This window comes from Asterias amurensis, chromosome 7 (genome assembly GCF_032118995.1).
Source record: "Asterias amurensis chromosome 7, ASM3211899v1".
NCBI lineage: Eukaryota > Metazoa > Echinodermata > Asteroidea > Forcipulatida > Asteriidae > Asterias > Asterias amurensis.
In genome coordinates this window covers 16256381-16276547 of record NC_092654.1, presented here as the reverse complement: position 1 = coordinate 16276547, position 20167 = coordinate 16256381, and the positions used below count along the sequence as shown (strand labels likewise).

The 20167-nt window shown below is 39.1% G+C and overlaps 2 protein-coding genes across 2 annotated transcripts in view; one reads left to right on the top strand and one right to left on the bottom strand.

Annotated features, from left to right (window-relative positions):
- The window catches only part of LOC139940143 (leucine-rich repeat and guanylate kinase domain-containing protein-like), a 14886-nt gene extending 13905 nt beyond the window's left edge, over positions 1 to 981 (bottom strand). The window contains exon 1 of the mRNA XM_071936403.1: positions 769 to 981. Coding sequence (XP_071792504.1) covers positions 769 to 948 — 180 coding nt within the window. The 5' untranslated portion in view covers positions 949 to 981. The remainder of the gene's footprint in view (positions 1 to 768) is intronic.
- Positions 493 to 20167, top strand: LOC139940142 (glutamine-dependent NAD(+) synthetase-like). The gene is made up of 19 exons (XM_071936402.1): positions 493 to 641; positions 1061 to 1228; positions 2721 to 2781; positions 3668 to 3784; positions 4233 to 4286; positions 4868 to 5009; positions 5701 to 5789; positions 6703 to 6820; positions 8282 to 8413; positions 8873 to 8950; positions 9396 to 9569; positions 10169 to 10271; positions 10670 to 10838; positions 11014 to 11256; positions 11927 to 12058; positions 12618 to 12687; positions 13705 to 13833; positions 14328 to 14504; positions 15200 to 20167. Exons 2-19 carry the CDS (start codon positions 1144 to 1146, stop codon positions 15680 to 15682), a joined length of 2556 nt encoding a protein of 851 aa, XP_071792503.1. The 5' UTR covers positions 493 to 641; positions 1061 to 1143; the 3' UTR covers positions 15683 to 20167.

Genomic DNA, 20167 nt, shown 5'->3' with positions numbered 1-20167 from the left:
TGGTACCTGCGATTGGGTTTAGCGCTTGGGGCTGCGCATGGTAACCAGCGACAGGTTCAAAAATAGAACCTGGGAAATTTGTGACTGTTTCGCTCCCGGAATCTGGTAAGTTTTTGGCCTTTTTTTTCAAAATATTTTCTCAATTGTGTTTTTGAATCTTATTCATTAGATATTGAGGATTACGTTCGTGTTCATAGAATTTGTGTCATTATTTTTTAAAGTGGTAAAAAAATGAGCAAATCTGTTGACTAAAATATCTCGCCGTTTTTCGATTGAAGCGACTCGTAACCCTCCGGCTCCGCCGTCGGCAGGAGGGTTACGTTATCGCAACTACTTCCTGCCCGGCCCCTTTCCCAAATCCTTCCCAAGAAAATACTTAATTAAATTATATAATAAAAGTCCATGACAATGCCTAAAACACGAGTAACATATGACTCGGATGAGTAACACTAACTAACTAACAATATTCAATTGGAACAGTACTAGCGTCAGTACCATTCAGTCCCACTGAACTGAAGTGAAAAACTTGCAAAAGTCAGCTTACAGTTACATTCCCTGTTTCCTCTAGTTAAATATCACCATGGATCAAGCTATATAAGTATAACGCAGTGAAAATGACAGTCTGCAAATTGTCGGTAAAAGTAAGTGTTCGTCAGCCGAAAAACAATTCACTCTGTACTGTGCTGTGCTGTGTCTGTGTATGAACCTGTGTGTGTGTGGTGTGTGTGTGGTGAACTGACTGATCAGTAATCTTTCTGAGAATCTCACCTCTTCATCTTCAGATGCATATGCCTCTCCGGGATCGTTGATGTCTGAACCAATATCGTCATTTTGAAGAATAATCTTTGGGGAAATCCTTGTTTCTACCAAGTATGGAGACTCTGTCCCTATATCGTCATTTACTGGACCCGAATCAGGGCGGAAAGTGTCTGCCTCGGTGTCGGCCATGTTTACGTTTCCAAGGAATCGACTCAAACTCTTGAATGCACAGCGCCCTCTCTTGATTTCCCTTAACACATAACATAAACATCCGTTCTTCCGTGTTGATCATTTCGGTCAGGTGCTTGTTCATGTGTGTTTGGATTGTTTATAACCGATCACCTTCAATCTGCTGACTGAGGTAAATCTCACTTTTCTGCAACCATGGGGAGAAAAGTGGTATTGGCAACATGCACGTTAAACCAGTGGGCTATGGACTTCGAGGGAAACTGCAAACGCATCTTGAAAAGTGAGTGATTTGTTACAAATAAGAAATTGACTTTTTTGAGCAAATTATAAAACCCTGCTGAGAATGATTGATAGTGTTTTTCTCATAGTCATTTATTTTCTATATGGGGGCGGGGGTTAGGGTTGGCTAGTTGCTGGGCCGGAGGGGAGTGCTGCAAGTGCAGGACAGACTAGCTTTATCTACAATCTCGGCAAAAATGCCAGGGCCACCTATTTGCGGCATGACAGGGTAAATAAACATTCTGATGCCCCTGCCAATGTTGGTGCGAAGTCCGCACAATCAATGAGAGCCAAAGGGGGCACAGGGGTCGTGGTGCGGGGGTCCAACAAGATATGGCTGGGATTGTAGACACATCAGGCTCTTACACACAAAAATACATTGCATTTTCGTACTAGAAGTAGAAACATTTGAAACAAGTGCAAATGTTTTTTTAAATGAGTACAGATCCCCAGTTGTTGGGTCTTCACAGAATCACAGGTTTTTGTTGTCGCACTCGTTGACTTGCTTTATTTACCAGGGACAAGGGAGGGGGGTGTCACATACCCCTCCACATGCCCCTCCGTATTTTAAGCTGCTTTTGATACGTTCTGTAAATGTGTCCGAGTATATTTATAATTTTTAAACAAAACATTTCCTATTTGAGTATTTTACTTTTTATCATAGCTAGGTTGTGTCTACTCCAAAAACTATGAGGTCCGTTCGGCTATCGTCTTTACAGCGGCAATAGCCGAACAAACCTCATAGTTCTAAGAGTAGGTCGTGCGTCCCCCCCCCCTCCCCTTTCCCCTTTTCCCCTTCCGGTTTGAGGCAATTTTTCTTTTCATACATGTCTTGGCTCGCTTCATAGATTAGATTACTTCTATAACTTCTTGGTGCAAAACTACACCCTTTGCCATTAGGTACAACCATTGGTACAATGTACACCAATTACAGAGGATGTCTTACATACTGAGATTAGCAAGTGAAGTTGAGTTAATTTGTATGGATAATCAAGACCATCCTTTTTGTGTGCAATTATTGAGTGTACGGTCAGAATCACAAACTTTGTGAATTACCAAAGGTTCAAAGTGTGTGATGGTTATGACTCAACTTTTAAGGAATTTGTTAAATTTTCTTGCCTTGAAGCAGAGGGAGGTACCATAGTAATACTGGATATTTGGTTAATTTAAAAAATAAACTGATGTGCCAGCAGTTGTTATAGCTCCCTCTTGCATGGGCCTGTCTTTGTTTACGTCGCCATCTTTGTAGTTGCGTTTTACTCCATTTGTAATAAAAGTCCTTTGGTATAAGCATTCTAATTGGTAGTCTGCTGTGGCTACCTTGTGTTGTTGCATCCATCTCCCCACCTTGGCGCTGTGTATTGTGGAGAGAAATTCAATAATAATTTTTAAAAGTATCCAAAATGAACACATTTGTTTGTCACTCATTCTAAAATCTGCATTGCTTTTCATCATTTTTAACAAAAAAACAATCCTTGTTTTGTTTTTGCCAGGTATTGAAATAGCAAAGTCAATGGGAGCAAAATACCGTCTTGGACCAGAGCTTGAAATATGGTAGGTGTGACCGTAGACAAAGGACAGAGAGTGTGGCTACCGAACACAGACTCCAACAATTCATTATTCAAATAGAAAATGAGATTGGTTGTTTCCTTCTAAGCAGGATATAGCAATCATGAACTGGGCCCAATTTCATAGAGCTGTTTTTTCAAAGCATAAAAAAGTTGCTAAGCACAACAAAATCATGGTTACCAGAATAAGGTTACCAGCCACAACACCATTTTTTACTTACTGCTATACAGTTGTGCTTAGCAGAAATTGTGTTTGCTTTAAGCAGTTCTATGCAATTGGGCCCTGGGCAAGAATGAAGGATTGCTCACTCCAACTGTGTGGACCCTTTTTCACATTTTGACAAATAAATTCCCCGTGAAATTCCCAGGAATATTTGGTGTTCGCACTTGAATTACTAACCCATGCAAACGCCTGGGAATTGGTAAGTTCCCGGGAAAATAAATGCCCCTACTTGGGAGTTAAGGTTAAGGAAGATATCCCCTTGGGTTATTATACTATGAAGAGAATTGCATTGTTGAGTGTGAAACAAGCATTATAAGTTGGTAGTGTGGTTCAAACTCCCCAGGAACTTCGTAGGGTTTTATTTCCTGAGAATTGGCTCTATGTGAAAAGGGCTTTAATAGTCGTGGTAAAACAAAATCACAATTTGCACTGTATTCAGTGCTTTAGTTGATAATGCATGTTACTTCAGAAGGGGTTATGGATTGGGTCTACTGAATGGCACATGCAGTCAAGCAAAATATTGGTATATTATTTTTTGTTTGTTGTGGGCACGGGGTAAGTTTATTTCTTTTGTTCAGTCTTACACTGTTTTTTTTATAAACTGGTTTTCTGTTTCTATGTTTTTATTTATTGTGTTTAATCCTTTCAGTGGATACGGATGCAATGATCACTTCTACGAGTCCGATACTTGTCTGCACTCTTTTCAAGTCTTGGCTGAACTGCTCAAGTCAAAGGTCACAGAGGACATCATTTGTGATGTTGGGATGTGAGTATCTTAGTTTTTCAATAATGGTGGCTTCTTGTATAGCATTAAAATCTATATTACAGTGATGCATGGTGCTGTAACATTATTATCCCCAGACAAAATTAGTAAAATAATGTTACAAAAATAATTTTTGTCTCCTGAGCCGAAAATTATTTGTGTGACATTATTTTACTCATTTCTCAAACACTACAGCACCTCAGCAACTAATGTTTTCATTATCTTCGAACAGTGTAAGTAAATGTAAACCTGTGGACATTGTGTTTTTTGTCCTACACAAAGTACTCAAACCCCCCTAAGTTCAATGGGAATTAAGAAATGAGAGAAGAATATCTTTAAGTTTTAATTTGCTCAGAAAAATATGTTTGTTGCCTTGAAAAGGTAGCTATGGATGAGTAACAGTAACTAAAAATGTTTTAAGATCAGGCTTTCCCTTCTTAATTGTCAACAGGCCTGTTCTACACAAAGGAGTGCGCTACAATACAAGGGTTATATTCCTCAACAGGTAGGCACATAATAATAATAATAATAATAATAATAATCGTTTTTTATATATCGCTTGCTTAAGGACACAAGGTGCTGTGGCGCAATTTGCTGCCTATCAGACCAGGAACACCGGGGCGAACCCCTTCTCTTTTCGATAAGTGCACTGGGTTCTTTTACATGCGTTACATAACACATGGGACCAACGGCTTTACGTCCCATCCGAAGGACGAAGCAATGGTGAAGTGTCTTGCTTAAGGACACAAGTGTCACGGCTGGGGATTCAAACCCACACTCTGCTGATCAAAAACACCAGAGTTTGAATTTGGTGCTCTTAACCGCTCGGCCACAACACTTCCACATAAATTGTCTGCGAAAAAAAAAAAAGTTCTTATTTAGCGCATTTCACAATAATCGTCTCAATGCACTTAACGTTAGTGCCCTGGTCATTGGGCCAATTACAAAGCAAAACCCGTATGTACCATCATTTTATCTATATTATAGCATTTTGTATTATATTTTTCTTTTTCAATGACTGTGATTACTGCAACATTGAATGGACGTAATACGATTGAAATTGGATGTAAAATGTATTTCCTGCAGAAAGATCTTGCTCATCAAGCCAAAGACTGACATGGCAAACTACGGGAACTACCGAGAGCTACGATGGTTCAAAGGTTGGGTCAAGGCCCGCACCATTGAGGAATACTTCCTACCCAGAATGATCACAAATATCACAAACCAGGTATGGGAAATAATATTAACAGTAATAAATATTAATTAGCTAATCACTGCAGACCCGCAAGCAGTATCTAGCGCCCTCAGTGGCGTCCTCAGCAAGTTCTGTTTTTATTATACAGGCGCAACATTTCACTTCCATTTATGCAAATGAGCAATGATGTATACATATGGCCAATCAGCTGAGACCAAACATTCTTCACAGGGAAAGCTTACTTCCGTTCAGCTTTCTTTGGGCATGCATTAATTTTGACTTTACAAATAACGTGCCAATGTTTTACAAAGCGAACCAATTAAGACTCTACTCTGATAGTCAGAAAAACAGAAACAAGCATGAACATATTGCATGGATTTAGTAGATGTTAAGTTTGCACCAAGAATAAAGAACATTAATTTTGGTTGTTAGCATTGTATACTCAGTGCTTTCCTGAGTTCTGCGAACAAAAATCACAGGCATATTACTGGGTTGGGATTTCAACGCACGACCGTTGCAATCCCAGAGCAGCGTCTTACCAACAAGACCCAGTATTGATGTTGGAGTTAACTATCCTCCACTGCTACACCCGTCGTATGAGAACAGAATTGAGTGATAAGCAGCGCTATAAAAGTAGGCCCAGAATGCGATTGAAAAAAAACAAAAAACTTATGTATTTCATTCCAGGTTTTCAGTTTATTGTATTGGTTGATCATTCCTTCAGATAACAGTTCCTATTGGAGATGGAGTAATCTCCACTAGAGATACATGCATCGGGTCAGAGGTGTGTGAAGGTCTATGGACAGCAAACAGGTGAGCTAAGGCATATTAAGTAAGTAAGGTTTTGCAGTGACACCATGTGTGTTTCTACTTGCCGGGTAGATTATGTTCTTCTTATGTGTCTTGCTAGATATTTTCTACTACCGCGGAGTAGATTTTCAGAATTTGGGAGACTTCTCAGTGTCTGAAAAGAACTGTCCTGCTTATTAACTACTACTTGGGCGGACAGTATAGAAAATCGGCTGGGACTGCTACTTTAGCTTATAGGATCGTTATTAACTTCACTACCACAGAACCAGTTCTTAATTGGTCTCATTGTTTCAACTAGCTTGCTCTAGTCCTCGTCAGGAGAGTGTAAGATTGATTGCACTGCCACCATACGTTCCCAATCTGGCTTATGATCGAGGTAGGGCATGCCATTGGTAGATCCACTGTCTGAGTCCTCCGTGTCAATTCCTGAATCCTCATCTCTGTTACTTCTCACAAATTAAAGGCAGTGGACACTATTGGTAATTACTCAAAATAATTATTAGCATGAAAACCTTTCTTGGTAACGAGTAATGGGAAGAGGTTGGTAGTATAAAACATTGTGAGAAACGGCTCCCTCTGAAGTAGAGTAGTTTTCGAGAAAGAAGTAATTTTCCAGAAATTTGATTTCGAGACCTCAGATTTAGAACTTGAGGTCTCGAAATCAAGCATCTGAAAGCACACCTCCGTGTGACAAGGGTGTTTTTTCTTATCATTAATACCTCGCAAATTTGACGACCGATTGAGCTCAAATTTTCACAGGTTTGTTATTTTATGTATATAATGAGATACACCAAGTGAGAAGACTGGTCTTTGACAATTACCAATAGTGTCCACTGTCTTTAAATGCTAGGAATGAGTTCCAAAAACCCAGTAAAGTTTGACGCTATGTTAGCCTGAGTTGTCTTTGTTTCTTCAGCCCTCATATAGCCATGAGTTTAGATGGTGTTGAGATCATCACCAATGGAAGCGGTAGTCACCATGAACTCAGGAAATGTCATACGGTAATTGACTTGGTGAAGGCAGCCACTTACAAGGTATGTTCAGCTGCAAATCTTTAATAACAATGTGGGGATTTTTGTTTACCCTTTCACAGATGTAAACAAAACAGTCGCTAAAAGGAGAAAACTGGTATTTGAAGCAGAGTACTGATGATCAAATGGTGGCAAGCATTATTATTAGCTAAAATAAGATACATTTGCATAACATTTTTCAAGAGTGTCCTAAAATATACTCGGTACTTTCCCGAGTTCTATGAAAAAACTTCCACAGGCAAATTTGGGTGTGGATTGTGTTCACAGAATTTAGGAAAGTACTGAGTATACAGTGCTTTATACACATCGGTGCAAGGGTAAAACAAAAGTAACATTTTGTATCCTTGATGAAAAAATTAACATCTATTCAAGTGGGAAATGCACGCAATTTTGGGAAAAAAAATTTGTCACGTTTTTCAAAGAACCATTATACGTGAGCAACTTTGACACCCTACTGGCTGTTATATGTTTTTTTATGTGAGGTGCTTGTGATTGCCATGGTATCTAAACATGTCACACATAACGCTTCATAAAGCCTATTAGCCAAAACAAATGTTTAGCACTTACTTAATAAAAACTTGCTAACCATAATTAAGTTACAGGCCATAAAGTTGACATTGTGACTGGTACCCGCTCATTATTAGGTTAGCAAAGAGGCTGCCACAAAGCTGCCACCCTGATCCTGCAGAAAGTTCCCTGAAAATAAACCAATCTTTCCGCGGTCTGATGAACAACTTTGAAAATCTCCCTTCTCATTGAAACTTTGTCCCAGTTGTGTCAAATGTAATTCTAAATATCTCCCTGAAAGCCCACTTGTTTCAGGAGGCCTACCATCAATGACTTTTTATTTCTTCTGTGCCTCAGCTCCTTTGAGCAAATTTTTGATTTAGGCGCTATACAAATTACGTTTGATTGATTGATTGATACAAAATCTCCCTGTTGCAAGATGCAAATGTTGGCAGTTCTGCTGGCACTGTCTTGGCAGTATTTTCTACTTTAAAAACAGCGGTTCTTTTTTTTAAATTGTGTCTGAGTGCCTTGACTTAACTAGTCAACTTGACTCTATCCTCGTCTAGGTTTGTTCCCTATGGCTTTACACTATGGCGTGTTACTTATGTACTAACTGTGAAGTACGTACTGTGAAGTTATGTATGGAAGTGTAGGATATTCAGGACAACCCATGAGAGCAAGGCTTACATAAGTTTGTGATGGCTTGAATAACATGGTTGACCAATAAGGATTGCTCTTGCAAAGTGAGTGGCTGAAAATTTGGCGGGAGAATATTTATTGTCACTTTGTCACAGCTTATTTTTGCTGAGACTTAACGTAGCACGTGACACACGATGACGTCATCAACGTCATAACTCCACTGATATATTGCTACCATGAGGGATATTATGTATTCCGATTTTGAAACAATTATCATTAACAATTGACTTCGGACTTTGCCTTTTTTTCTGGCAGTGTGGCGGTATTTACATGTATTCCAATCTTCGAGGATGCGATGGAGAGAGAGTGTATTACCAAGGAGGCTCCCTGATCGGCATCAATGGAAACATCGTCACTAGAGGAGAAAGTTTCTCATTAAAAGACGTGGTAGGTTGTTTTGCAGAAGAACAAAAATTGGTTCCCTTGAGAAAGACTCTGCAAGGGTCAAAAGATAAAGCAATTACAACTTGTTGTACTTGTACCACATATCATTTTTTTAAATTTTTGTTTTCAATAATTTATTTGTCCATCATTAAAAAGATAAAAATGGAAAATTTACGCGTCAAAACATTGATAAAAAGCTCCAAGAACAAAAAATACATAAATGTTTATAAAAATATGATTGAATTATACACTGATGAAAGATAAGTAAAAACACAAACATATCTAAACAAAAACACCACATTAGCAAAAACTGGTTATGTCCCCATTTCCAATACTCCTCAATATTGTTCTTTGTTACTGTTTTTTTTGTAGTCTCTGCTGGAATTGGAAATAAATGTCTTGAAATTAAAATGATTGTATCGTCACAACATGATGCATTAACGTCTATATTTTTTTTTACAGGATGTGGAGGTCGCGACTTTAGACCTAGAGGATGTCCGAGCTTATAAGGGGCAGATTAGCAGTAACAATCTCTATGCAGTATGTATTTTTGTTTTAGTATTACTGATTCTAGGTCCTATATATTTGGTTTGCGGTAACACTTTGTGTGTATCTACTTTCCAGGTAGATTTTGTTCTTAAGAGAACTGTCTTGCTTTATATTTACTACAACCTCGGAGTAGATTTTCAGAAACCGGGAGACTACTCGGTTCTGAAAAGAACTGTCCTGCTTTTAAACTACTACCTGTGCCGAAGGTAGAAAAACTCCTACTTTACTTCTACTTTGGCTAAAAAACGTCACTACCGCGGAGTGAGCTCTTAATTGGTCTAAGCTTTTCGACTAACTTGCTCAAGTCAACGTCAGTCTCCACTCTTCTTTCAATCTCAGTCATGATATGAACATGAACAGAACATAACAACTTGTTCAAACAGCTTCTTGAAATTGTTGTTTTATTTTTTTAAAGTCGTTATTTTTGTTTATTTAGGCCAGCATTGCCAAGTCTTTTCCCCGGATCAAAGTGGAATTCTCCCTCTCCGGTGCAATGGACTCATCTCTGAGAACCAATCAACCCATTCAATGTGCCCTCCCGACACCGGAGGAAGAGATAGCTCTAGCCCCAGCATGCTGGCTTTGGGATTACCTTCGAAGGAGTGGCCAGGTAAATCCATTATTATGTTTCCCCTCCCCACTTTGAAATTCACTTCACAACATTGACAACTTTGACCACTTCAAAACTTCACTCATGACTCGCATCTTTCATCAGACATTTAAATACCAACTCTATTGGAGAAGCTCGCACCTTTGAATGTTTTGGAAATAGATACATGGGGCCATTTTTTAAGAACTATTTTTTGCTTTTATATCATATGTCCTTTTGGTTGCGTAAGCAGTTTCCAACAGCTAGTTCTGTTAGTTTTAAATATTTCTTTGTGTACTATATTTGTCCAGGCTGGTTTTTTTCTAACTATTTGTTTTTTATTTATACCGTAAGTCCTTTTGGTTGGTAAGCAGTTTTGCAACAGCTAATTCTATTTGCTGAATTATTTCTTGGGTACTATATTTGTCCAGGCTGTTTTTTTCTCACAAATTTGTGCTTTTATACCAAAGGTCCTTTTCAAAAGCTAATTTCTGAAATATTTGTTTGTGTACTATATTTGCCCAGTCTTTTTTTTTCTGAACATTCTTTTGGTTGGACAGCAGTTTCCAACAGCTAATTCTATTTTCTGAATTATTTCTTTGTGTACTATATTTGTCCAGGCTGGTTTCTTCTTGCCGTTGAGTGGTGGTATTGATAGTTCAGCTACTGCATGCGTCATTGCCTCCATGTGTCGACTGGTTTGTGGTGCAGTCAAAGATGGAAGTAAGTCTGCAGATTTAGATCTGAATTCAAATTTGAATGAAGAATGTCCTCCATTTATAGAATTTCGATTTTATCAGTTCTAAAATTTCATCTTTGTGAGAGCAAGGCAATTTTTTTATTTTGTAAAGGGCACTTTCATTTGGGAAAAATATAGGAAACATTTGAAATGGCACTAAGGCCAAGAAATGAGTTGTGGCCTCCCACCCCACAAGCTCATTCACGCATGGTGCTGTCTTCAAATGTGGCTTTATGTGATTTTATATAAATACTTTTGATGTATTTTTATATACAAATTTTCACACCAGGAAAAGGAATGTCATGTACTTTTTAACATGACTAATAAAATATTGAATTGATTTGAATTTACTTGAAATGGAATTGATATGTTTTTGTGCCAGATGAGCAAGTTTTATCAGACATTCGTCGTGTGACGTCCGATCCCAGCTACACGCCAACTGATCCAAGTGAATTAGCCGGCAGAATCTTATTCACCTGTTACCTTGGTACGGTCAATTCGTCCGTCGATACGTACACAAGAGCCAAGAATCTGGCTGCGGAAATAGGATGGTAAGTTTTCTTCAAAACACCTTAGAGAACATAACAAGTCAAATTCAAACTTGCTCTATGTGTGTTTTAACAGCACTATTTACTCACAGAATTCCACAGATGAAGTTGTAGCGTTTAGTTTTAACAAAACCAGAAGAAACCAATTGACTCTCATTCAATATTTATCCTCTTGCAGCAATCATACAGGTGTTACCATTGATTCTGCCGTCAACTCCACCGTAGACATCTTCAGTAAGGCCACGAACAAAGTGCCGGCGTTCAAAAGCAGGGGAGGCACTCCTAGAGAGAACCTGGCTCTGCAGAATGTGCAGGCTCGTACACGCATGGTGCTGTCCTACGTCTTTGCACAGCTTAGTCTATGGTCTCATGATAAACCAGGGGGACTGCTGGTGCTCGGCACGGCCAATGTGGATGAGAGGTTTGTTTAGAATGGTTATTTGTTTGTACTTATAATAATAGTGGCTTTTTATATAGCGCGCATTTCCGTCACTCATTGACGCTCAAGGTGCTTTTTTAACATACAGTATTTTACTTCAAGGTATGTGGGACTATCTTTGAAGTATGAGATCTATCCTTTTACAACATAGCCTCATGTAATAGTTTACAAGGTGCTGTGTCGCAATATGCAGTCAATCAAACAAGGAACACCAGGGGCGAACACCTTCTCTTTTCAATAGTATAAGTGCACTGGGTTCTTTTACGTGGGTAACACAAAACATGGGACCAATTACTTTATGTCCCATTCGAAGGATGAAGCATCATGGTTAAGTGACTTGCCTAAGGACACAGGTGCCACGACTGGCACTCAAACCCACACTCTGCTGATCAGAAACACCAGAGTTTGAATCCGGTGCTCTTAACCGCTCGGCCATGACATGCCAAGTATTGAAACCACAAGGGAAACTAACTGGGTAAATTTGTAAAATAATTTGGGGTTAAACATCCAACATCACAAGTACTACCGGTAGTTTAATTGGTAGTAATTTACAGTGTCTGTAGATACTTGATTATGACCAGCTTTTTATGATGCTTCATTTTGCATTGGTACCTTGACTATGACCAGAGTATTATTATGTTTGTTTTGACAGTTTGCGTGGTTACCTGACTAAGTATGATTGCTCCAGTGCGGATGTGAACCCCATAGGTGGCATCAGTAAGACAGATCTAAGAGGTTTTATCAAGTACGCTATGGAGAACTTCAATCTGCCATCACTTGGAGGGTGAGATTATAATGCCAATCCTACTTTTTTAGCGACCGATATCACGCCAGAATAAACAAAATCAAAGTCTATAGTCTTGGTCTGGCAATTTGCCTTAAAGGGAGGGTTAAACATTGTTGATCACAAAAACTTACTTGGTAAGAAGCACGATAGATGTTGACAGAGGTTCTTTTCAGAACCTCCCCAACTATCCATATCGTATTTCCGCCATGCAAACTTTCAAAACCTACTTATTACAATTTGAGAAATGGTTCCCTTTAAAGGAATATGGTCTCAGAGAGGGAGATTCAAAAACGTTTTAATCTAGGTAGTGGTGTCTTGCCTCGCCTTCCACCTCTGAGACCCCAGTTCGAATCCCACCGGGGGCACTATGTGAATTGGGTTTTTAGTCCCTACTTGACTGCGTGGGTTTTCCTTGGAATAGTTCTCTATGGTTTTCCTCCCACATCTAAAACTGAAATTTCTTCATCATTTCTCTGCTCGTTTGGCTTTAATTAGAGCATTGAGAATATATTTATCAAGACCCAGAAATTCAGAATGTGTATGCTTCTCTTTGAAGGATCATGGATGCACCCCCATCAGCTGAGCTGGAGCCGCTTTCAGACGGAAACATTGCACAAACAGATGAGGTGCGTAATTGTAATAATAAACTGCTCTTATACATGTAAAGCTCATTACACACAGAGTCCCAATGCCCTGTACAAAGTCAATATTGAACACACACAAAGTTAGTTAGAGTTTAACAAATGAGTTTTGAGAAAGCGTTTAAATCGCGTCTTTGATGTTTGTGGGAGTTTGTTCCAAAGCGTGGGAGAAGATGTAGAAAAGGCTTGTTGACTATTACAAAATAGTGCAGCTCGTTTTAATATGTTGCACACCCTTGAGAGAACATATTACCCCATCACTTAGGGAACTTCATTGGCTACCAATTAGAAAACGAATCCATTTTAAGATTGCTCTTCTTGTTTTTTAATGCTTGATCAAAACTACTCCTCGATATATTTCCACTTTTCTGTCACATTACACTCCTCCGCGATTTCTTCGGTCCACACTTGACATCACTCGCTTGAATTTTCCCCAGGCAAACAAAGTTCTAGGTCCAAAAAGCTTTCAGTGTAGCTGGGCCAATGATTTGGAACAATCTCCCTACTGCAATTAGGGAATTTGTTACTCTATCTGCGTTTCGTAAAAGTTCTAAGGACTCACCTTCTGAATTGTTAGTTGCTTTCAAGAACGCTATGATCTTGATGGAAAAGCGTCTTATATAAATTGTTATGTTATGTTATGCCATGAGGGCATGGTTGGCTTGTGCTTAAAGCGCTCTTCTCTCACCAAGGTGACTCTGGTTCAATCGATACCCGACCAGGGCTGTGAGTTGAGATGTGCGTTGGTTCTCTGCTGTGCCATGAGGGTTTTCCAGACGATCCGGTTTTCCTCCCTCTGAAAAAGTCTAACACTTTCGATCTCTGGCTGTGTTCCGAGGTCATAATGGGTTGATGTGACTGGCTGCCAAAGGCGCCCTTGCTTGCCTGCTTCTCGAACACATTGTAGCCACATCCTTCGCAATTCAGCTCTTAGTTGCGAGTAAGGATGATTAGCCTCCCAAATTATTATTTGTATTATTATGTTGTATGTATGGAATACAGGAAGACATGGGAATGACATATTCTGAGTTATCTACTTACGGACGACTGAGGAAGATAGCAATGTGTGGACCATACAGCATGTTCTGCAAACTTGTTCCTGAATGGAGTGACACATGCACACCCTCACAGGTACTACAAAGTGTTGGCATGAATCATGGGGTTTTGTTTTCCCGTTATTAATATGTATGCAAGTTCTTTGTGGTTAACGCACAGCCTGGCCTGCTACTAATTTTCCTGCTAAACATGTCAATAAGGCTTGCGCTTGAGCAATTTGTTCTGCTCAAGTAAGCAGATAAATGTCTTACCGTTAAACTGGCCCCAGCAACCGTTTTCACAAAAAACTAGGATTAATCCTATCTCGAGTAAGGACGAGTAACCCGTCCTAACTTACAAATGGTTCAATTCATCCTAACGTCTTCTGATACGAAACTTAACTTGTCCCAAGTCCTAATATTAATCCTAAGTTTGGAAGAGTTTGGTGAAATCGACGGCAGGCATACTACATTCTTTCTGCAATGTACGTTTACCGGCAAGGATTGAAAAAACAATGGGTTTCTGTGTTTAACACCAATGCTTGGTTTTCATAAACAATCTGACAATTCATTTCCTTTTGTTCTTCCAAGGTTGCTGAGAAAGTGAAGCATTTCTTTCGTTGTTACTCCATCAATAGACACAAGATGACCACTCTCACCCCAGCCTATCACGCTGAGAGCTACGCCACAGACGACAACCGCTTTGACCTGCGCCAGTTTCTCTACAACACCAAGTGGTCCTGGCAGTTCAAATGCATTGATGAAGAGGTCAGTGTGAGGCGTTATTTCCCCGTAACTAAATATCTCTTGATAATCCCTGAAACTCACCTTAATAATATCCAATATTTAAAGGTACTGGACACCGTTTGTTATTACTCAAAATAGTTGCTAGCGTAAAAACTTACTTGGTAACAAGCAATGTGGAGCTGTAATTGATAGTATAAAGCATTGTGAGAAACGACTCCCTCTGAAGTAGGATAGTTTTTGAGAAAGAGGTAATTTCTCACTCAAATATTAAAAGAAGCCTTTTATCAGGCATCTGAAAGGGGTGTTTTTTCTTGCATACTTCTCTTGCAACTTTGATGACCAATTGAACCCAAAATTTCACAGATTTGTTATTTTATGGATATGTTGGGATACACCAAGTGAGAATACTGGTTTTTGACAATAACCAAATGTGTCCAGTGCCTTTAATTTTAATTGCAAGGTGAAACACATTGAAGTCATGAGAATCTCATCCCTGCAGTCTGAAAAATGTTCTGCTCTTTTTCCTTTTGTTTTTCTTCTTCATCAACACTTTAAAGTCGTTACACATGTCCTTAAACAAGAATCTTAACCATGATGCTTTCGTCCTTCTGATGGGACAGAAAGCCATTTGTCCCATGTGTTGTGTACGGCACATAAAAGATTCGGCGCTATATAAGAAGCCACTTTTATAATTTTTTTGATGATTGCTTGCTCAGGTTGAAAGATTGAAAACAAAGAACCTTCAACTGACGAGAGAGAATCTTCCATCAGATATCTCGGATGGAAAAGAAACGAGCACCCATCGTGCACAGACATCTTCAGCTACGATCTCAACAGAGGTCATTAGAGGTCACGATGAGGCCATGACCCACAATACACTGACGCCGTCGGACAGTGATGTCCCTACAGCACCAGTGGTGACAGTCACACCAGCAGGTGACAATGGGTCCAGCGATGACAGTGACAGTGACACTGTTAAAGCAACCGCAGGTTCCAGCCCAAGATCTGAGGTCAGATCATTGGCATCTCCCCCTGTGTTGAGGAAGAGAGGTCACGGTGGTGACGTCAAAGACGGCGAAGTCGGGGATGATGTCACCAAGAAGATCAGGAAGGACGTGGGTAATGGAAATAACAATAATGCCAACTATAGCAAGAAACGGTCGCCATTGAAGCGAGTGGCAGAATGGTTGAAACAGTAAGAATTGAACGTTCATGAAGTAGGGAACTTTCGCTTGTTTCAGCCATAATGGTTTTCCTGTATTCAAACAATAAAAACAAACTGAGGCAGGAAGGGTCAAAGTGCATGACCATTTGTTGTTATAGGATTTGAGGCCTTGCATGGTAAGATATTAATATATATTTGGTTTGCGGTAACACCATGTGTGTATCTACTTGCCAGGTAGAGTTTGTTCTTTACTTTGTTCTCTATTTTCTACTACCCCGGAGTAGATTTTGGGAATTTGGGAGACTTCTCAGTTCTGAAAAGAACTGTCTTGCTTTTTACCTACTACCTGGGCAGAAGATAGAAAAACGACCGGGAGTACTATTTTAGCTTATAAGTGGATTGTAATTAACTTCAATACACCAGTTCTTAATTCGTCTCAATGTTTCGACTAGCCTGCTCTAGTCACCGTCAGGAGACTTTTATGGAATGAGAAATGGTATTCATTATAATTAATGTAAATCGGGTATTATGGGAACAGTGGTAGAAATCAGGTTGGCTTTAGTGCCGTGCCGACTTTGCTTGCTTTTAATCTCTGTAGACCCAGATTGAACTACCGCCTCATGCAAGTCCACGCAGTGTTTTGAGTATCTACGTTGTGTGGACCTCTTTTGTTCTTGGGTTGACTTTGCTTGCTTGTAATCTCTGTGGACCCAGGTTGAACTCCCGTCTCATGCAAGTCCACGTAGTGTTTTGAGTATCTACGTTGTGTGGACCTCTTTTGTTCGCGGGTTGACTTTGCTTGCTTTTAATCTCTGTGGACGCAGGTTAAACTCCCGCCTCATGTTGGTCCACATAGTGTTTTGAGTATCTACTTTGTGTGGACCTCTTGTGTTCTCGGGTCCACACTTTCTTGAATAGTTTTCCTTGTGGTTTACTACTTGAGATTTTCGTGTATCAGGTTTCAATACAATCATAACAATATCGACGTCTCATACATGTATAGCGCACGTATCTACCAACAAGGTACTCAAGGCGCTTAGTATATACATTTATACAGAAAGACAGGTTATTGAAAGTTATGAATTTTCTCGTTTTCTTCCGAGGGCAATAAATTGTTGGATTGGTAAATTTACATCAAAGTATTAACGAGACCCTCGTTTGGACATGTTTGCTAGAGACATAGTTTTTAAAACGTTTTTGTTTAGTTTATTTCAGATTAGGTATAGTGTATGTATATATCTGGAAAAGGGCAGTAATGTGTGTGAATGGGCATAATGTGTACATTTTGGCAGAAAATTCAACCATAGTGATTTTATTTGTTCAATACTTTGATGGTTTTATATTCTAAACATTTTGTACCTGAAATTACCCATAAGCGATTTATGTTGAAAAATAGCAGCAGTTTATTATATCATGCGAGTGCAGAGAAAGTAATTTTGAACTTATTAAAATTATTGAACAGTGGTGTCTTATGAAGCCCTGTGATAGTGCCTTTTAAAATTAATGGGACATATATTCCTTGTATGGGGCTTAACCCCTTAAAGTCAATAGTGGCTGCAAGCGGCGTGTACCAAAATGCCCAGAGCGGGCGCAAACGACTGCATAACTGACAAACTTTTGCTTAAACTATAGAGTCAAAGAAAACATACAGGACCGAGTTGACATTTTCAAATGTTTCCTATGTACACATAGAATCGACAACTCAAAGAAAAAGATGTTTACTTCTGTTTCTTGTTTATTTTCCTGGCATTTTTCCTGAGAAAAAAAGTGGGAAAAAAACAACAAGATTAGAGTTGTCTCTCCTGGGACCAACTCTATAAGAGCTGCTTATAACAAACTTGCTTATAAGAAAATGGTTACCAAGACAATAGACGTCATGTGTGTGTGTACAATTTTTGACTGGTTTCCTGCTTATTTTTGTAAATAGCAGAATATTTTCAAGCAATTTATTTTTCTTCTCTGAATATGCAGCTGTATAAAATCTTTTGGACAAACTACAATTTTGACTGTTTTAGTTTTAGAAGCTAGAGTCAGTTTTGAGCACTGTTTGATGCCAAACCATCCATGGACCTTAATGTTTAATGTATGACATGGAAACTTTACTGCAACTTATATATTATTTTCAATGATTGGACAACTCATTTGAAAGTTAGTTGTGATATTACCTACAGTGTATATTATAAATGTACACAATTATTGTTATGACATTGTGTTATGTCAAATTGATCACGAGTCTGACTTAATTGAGCATGACTTAATTGAAACTGCAATAGCATGTTTTGCATGCCTGCATGATGTATTCATTATATATATATTTTAAAATTTCCCAAAGAGAGATTTCTGTTGGCATCCAGTACAACCAGTTTGGTGGAATGCATTTAGCCACTAAAATCTGTTGAGAAATGAAACAATCAAATTTTATAATAAATTGTCAACAGTCATGAGAGTGTCATGAAATTATCCTTTATCCAAATTTAACTCCAGACCTGATACTTCATGGAGGCAACAAAGGCGATTGCCTCAATGCTGCCCCCCTTGTCATTGCCTTGGTGCCCTTGGAAATGCAGTAGAAATGCCCTATCAAAAACGAAGCATATTTATGGCAACATTTTGCAACCGTTTAAAACATTATTCATTTTGGGGAGGGGGGTAACAACTGTGAAGTATGAATAGAGCGCTTGCATGTGTTGAAGCTTCAAAGCCTGTGCATGATGCATGCTTGATTGTAAGTTGACTCAAGTAAAGGAGTTAAGGACAATGTACGTTTAAAGCATTGCAAATGCGTAACTCACACAACTGTAACAGCACACGTTCGACACCAAATGACTTCGCTCATATCCGATTGTGCAAGTCGACAGGTGTTTCCCATGTAAAGTTGTTCAAATTGAAACGTGTTAATATTACTTTTTTGGCACCAACACCCCTTTGAAGTTTACCTCCCAGTCAATGACAGTATTCAAATTGAAGTGGTTTTTGTTTTATTCTGTATAAGGTTTCACTGTATGGCCTGATTCTTATCAAATGGCAGTGGTGTAATAAATGTACACAACAAAGAAATAATCCATTGTAGGTCCATATAAAGGAATAAAGAGCAAAATACCAATCACAACTCAGTGTGGACTTCAAAATGTATTTTTTTTCACAAACAGAGCTTCTTACTGTTATGTATAAAATTGCTTATTTTGTTTTATTTATAAATCCAAACTGATGGTGGTACACATATAATTATTACATTACCAACAAAACTAATGCAGGTGTTCATTTTATTCTACACATATTAAATTATTATGTTTAAAATAAGCACTTGTTACCGTTGTTAAGTATAGGTTCAAAAAGCACCGCAGTTGGGGGGGGGGGGAACACAAGGCTTTGGGGTAAATGGACCTTGATCATCATGGCGCATGAACTCCTACCAAACAAGTTAAGTGCTTTGTGAGACCGTACTAGACTGCCACATATAGCTTGTTTTGGCCGTTCAGATTCCTTTGCTTCATTTCACAAAGAGCCAAGGTTGCAGGATCTTAAGATCAAATCAACTGTAATTGCTAAGCAAAGTGTGATGTCACACTACAAATTGTTATGGTAAAACCGACAACTCATCTTATTCTTGTCGTAATTGCTAAACAAAGTGTGAAAGTGTTGTCACAATACAAATCACTTTAGCAATGGGCAATTTCATAGCTTAGCTCTTAGCTCTCCCAATCGCCCAATTTACTCGAAGTTGTCACAATCACACCTCTCCACTTTGGGGGAAAAATCAACAAAACCACAGGGCTTTGAAAGTTCACCTACAAGACCAGAATCACAGAGAGAAACTTTCTGCACATTTGTAGAACATATTAACAGTTTTGAAGTGAACAAGCACTAAAGCCAGCCTCAGGTCGACCTTGCGTTAACAAAAAACAGTTGGCGACTGACTTTCCAGGATCACACTGCGCCTGAGCTTAGACCATTGGGAACTTTTCAGTCGACGATTATTTACGACCTGAGTGTAACTGCGATGATTTTAAGACAATCTGAAACAGTCGCTGCTCGAAAAGAATTAACAGTCGCGCGAGTAGAACAATTTCAACTTGTACGTTGTGATCCCGACGGTCGGGAACCAATCGCAGTTGCACGTATTCTTAGTTGTTGTGACTCGAGCATATTTTGACCTGAGCATATTTTGTCTGCGCATTGTGGACAGTTTGTTGCGGGCGCAAGAAAATAGTATGTCGACCTGAGGCCGGCTTAAGAGAAGATGTATACATCTTACTTGTCAAATGAACAGGTTCATGTACAATCATGTACTTCATAGATGATAAATTTGCATCAGGGATACAGACTATTATTAAGTCGTACCCATACACCGATGTGTATACAGCACTGTATACTGGGTACTTTCCCTAAATGCAGAGGGCAACAGACAAAGCCTTGTGTGACAGGACAGAGGTTTCAAGGGGTTAATACACTGGAACCAGAGACTTGACCTATGAACCTTGACCTTTGACCCCCTTGTTCTGTCTTATTAAAGGAACAC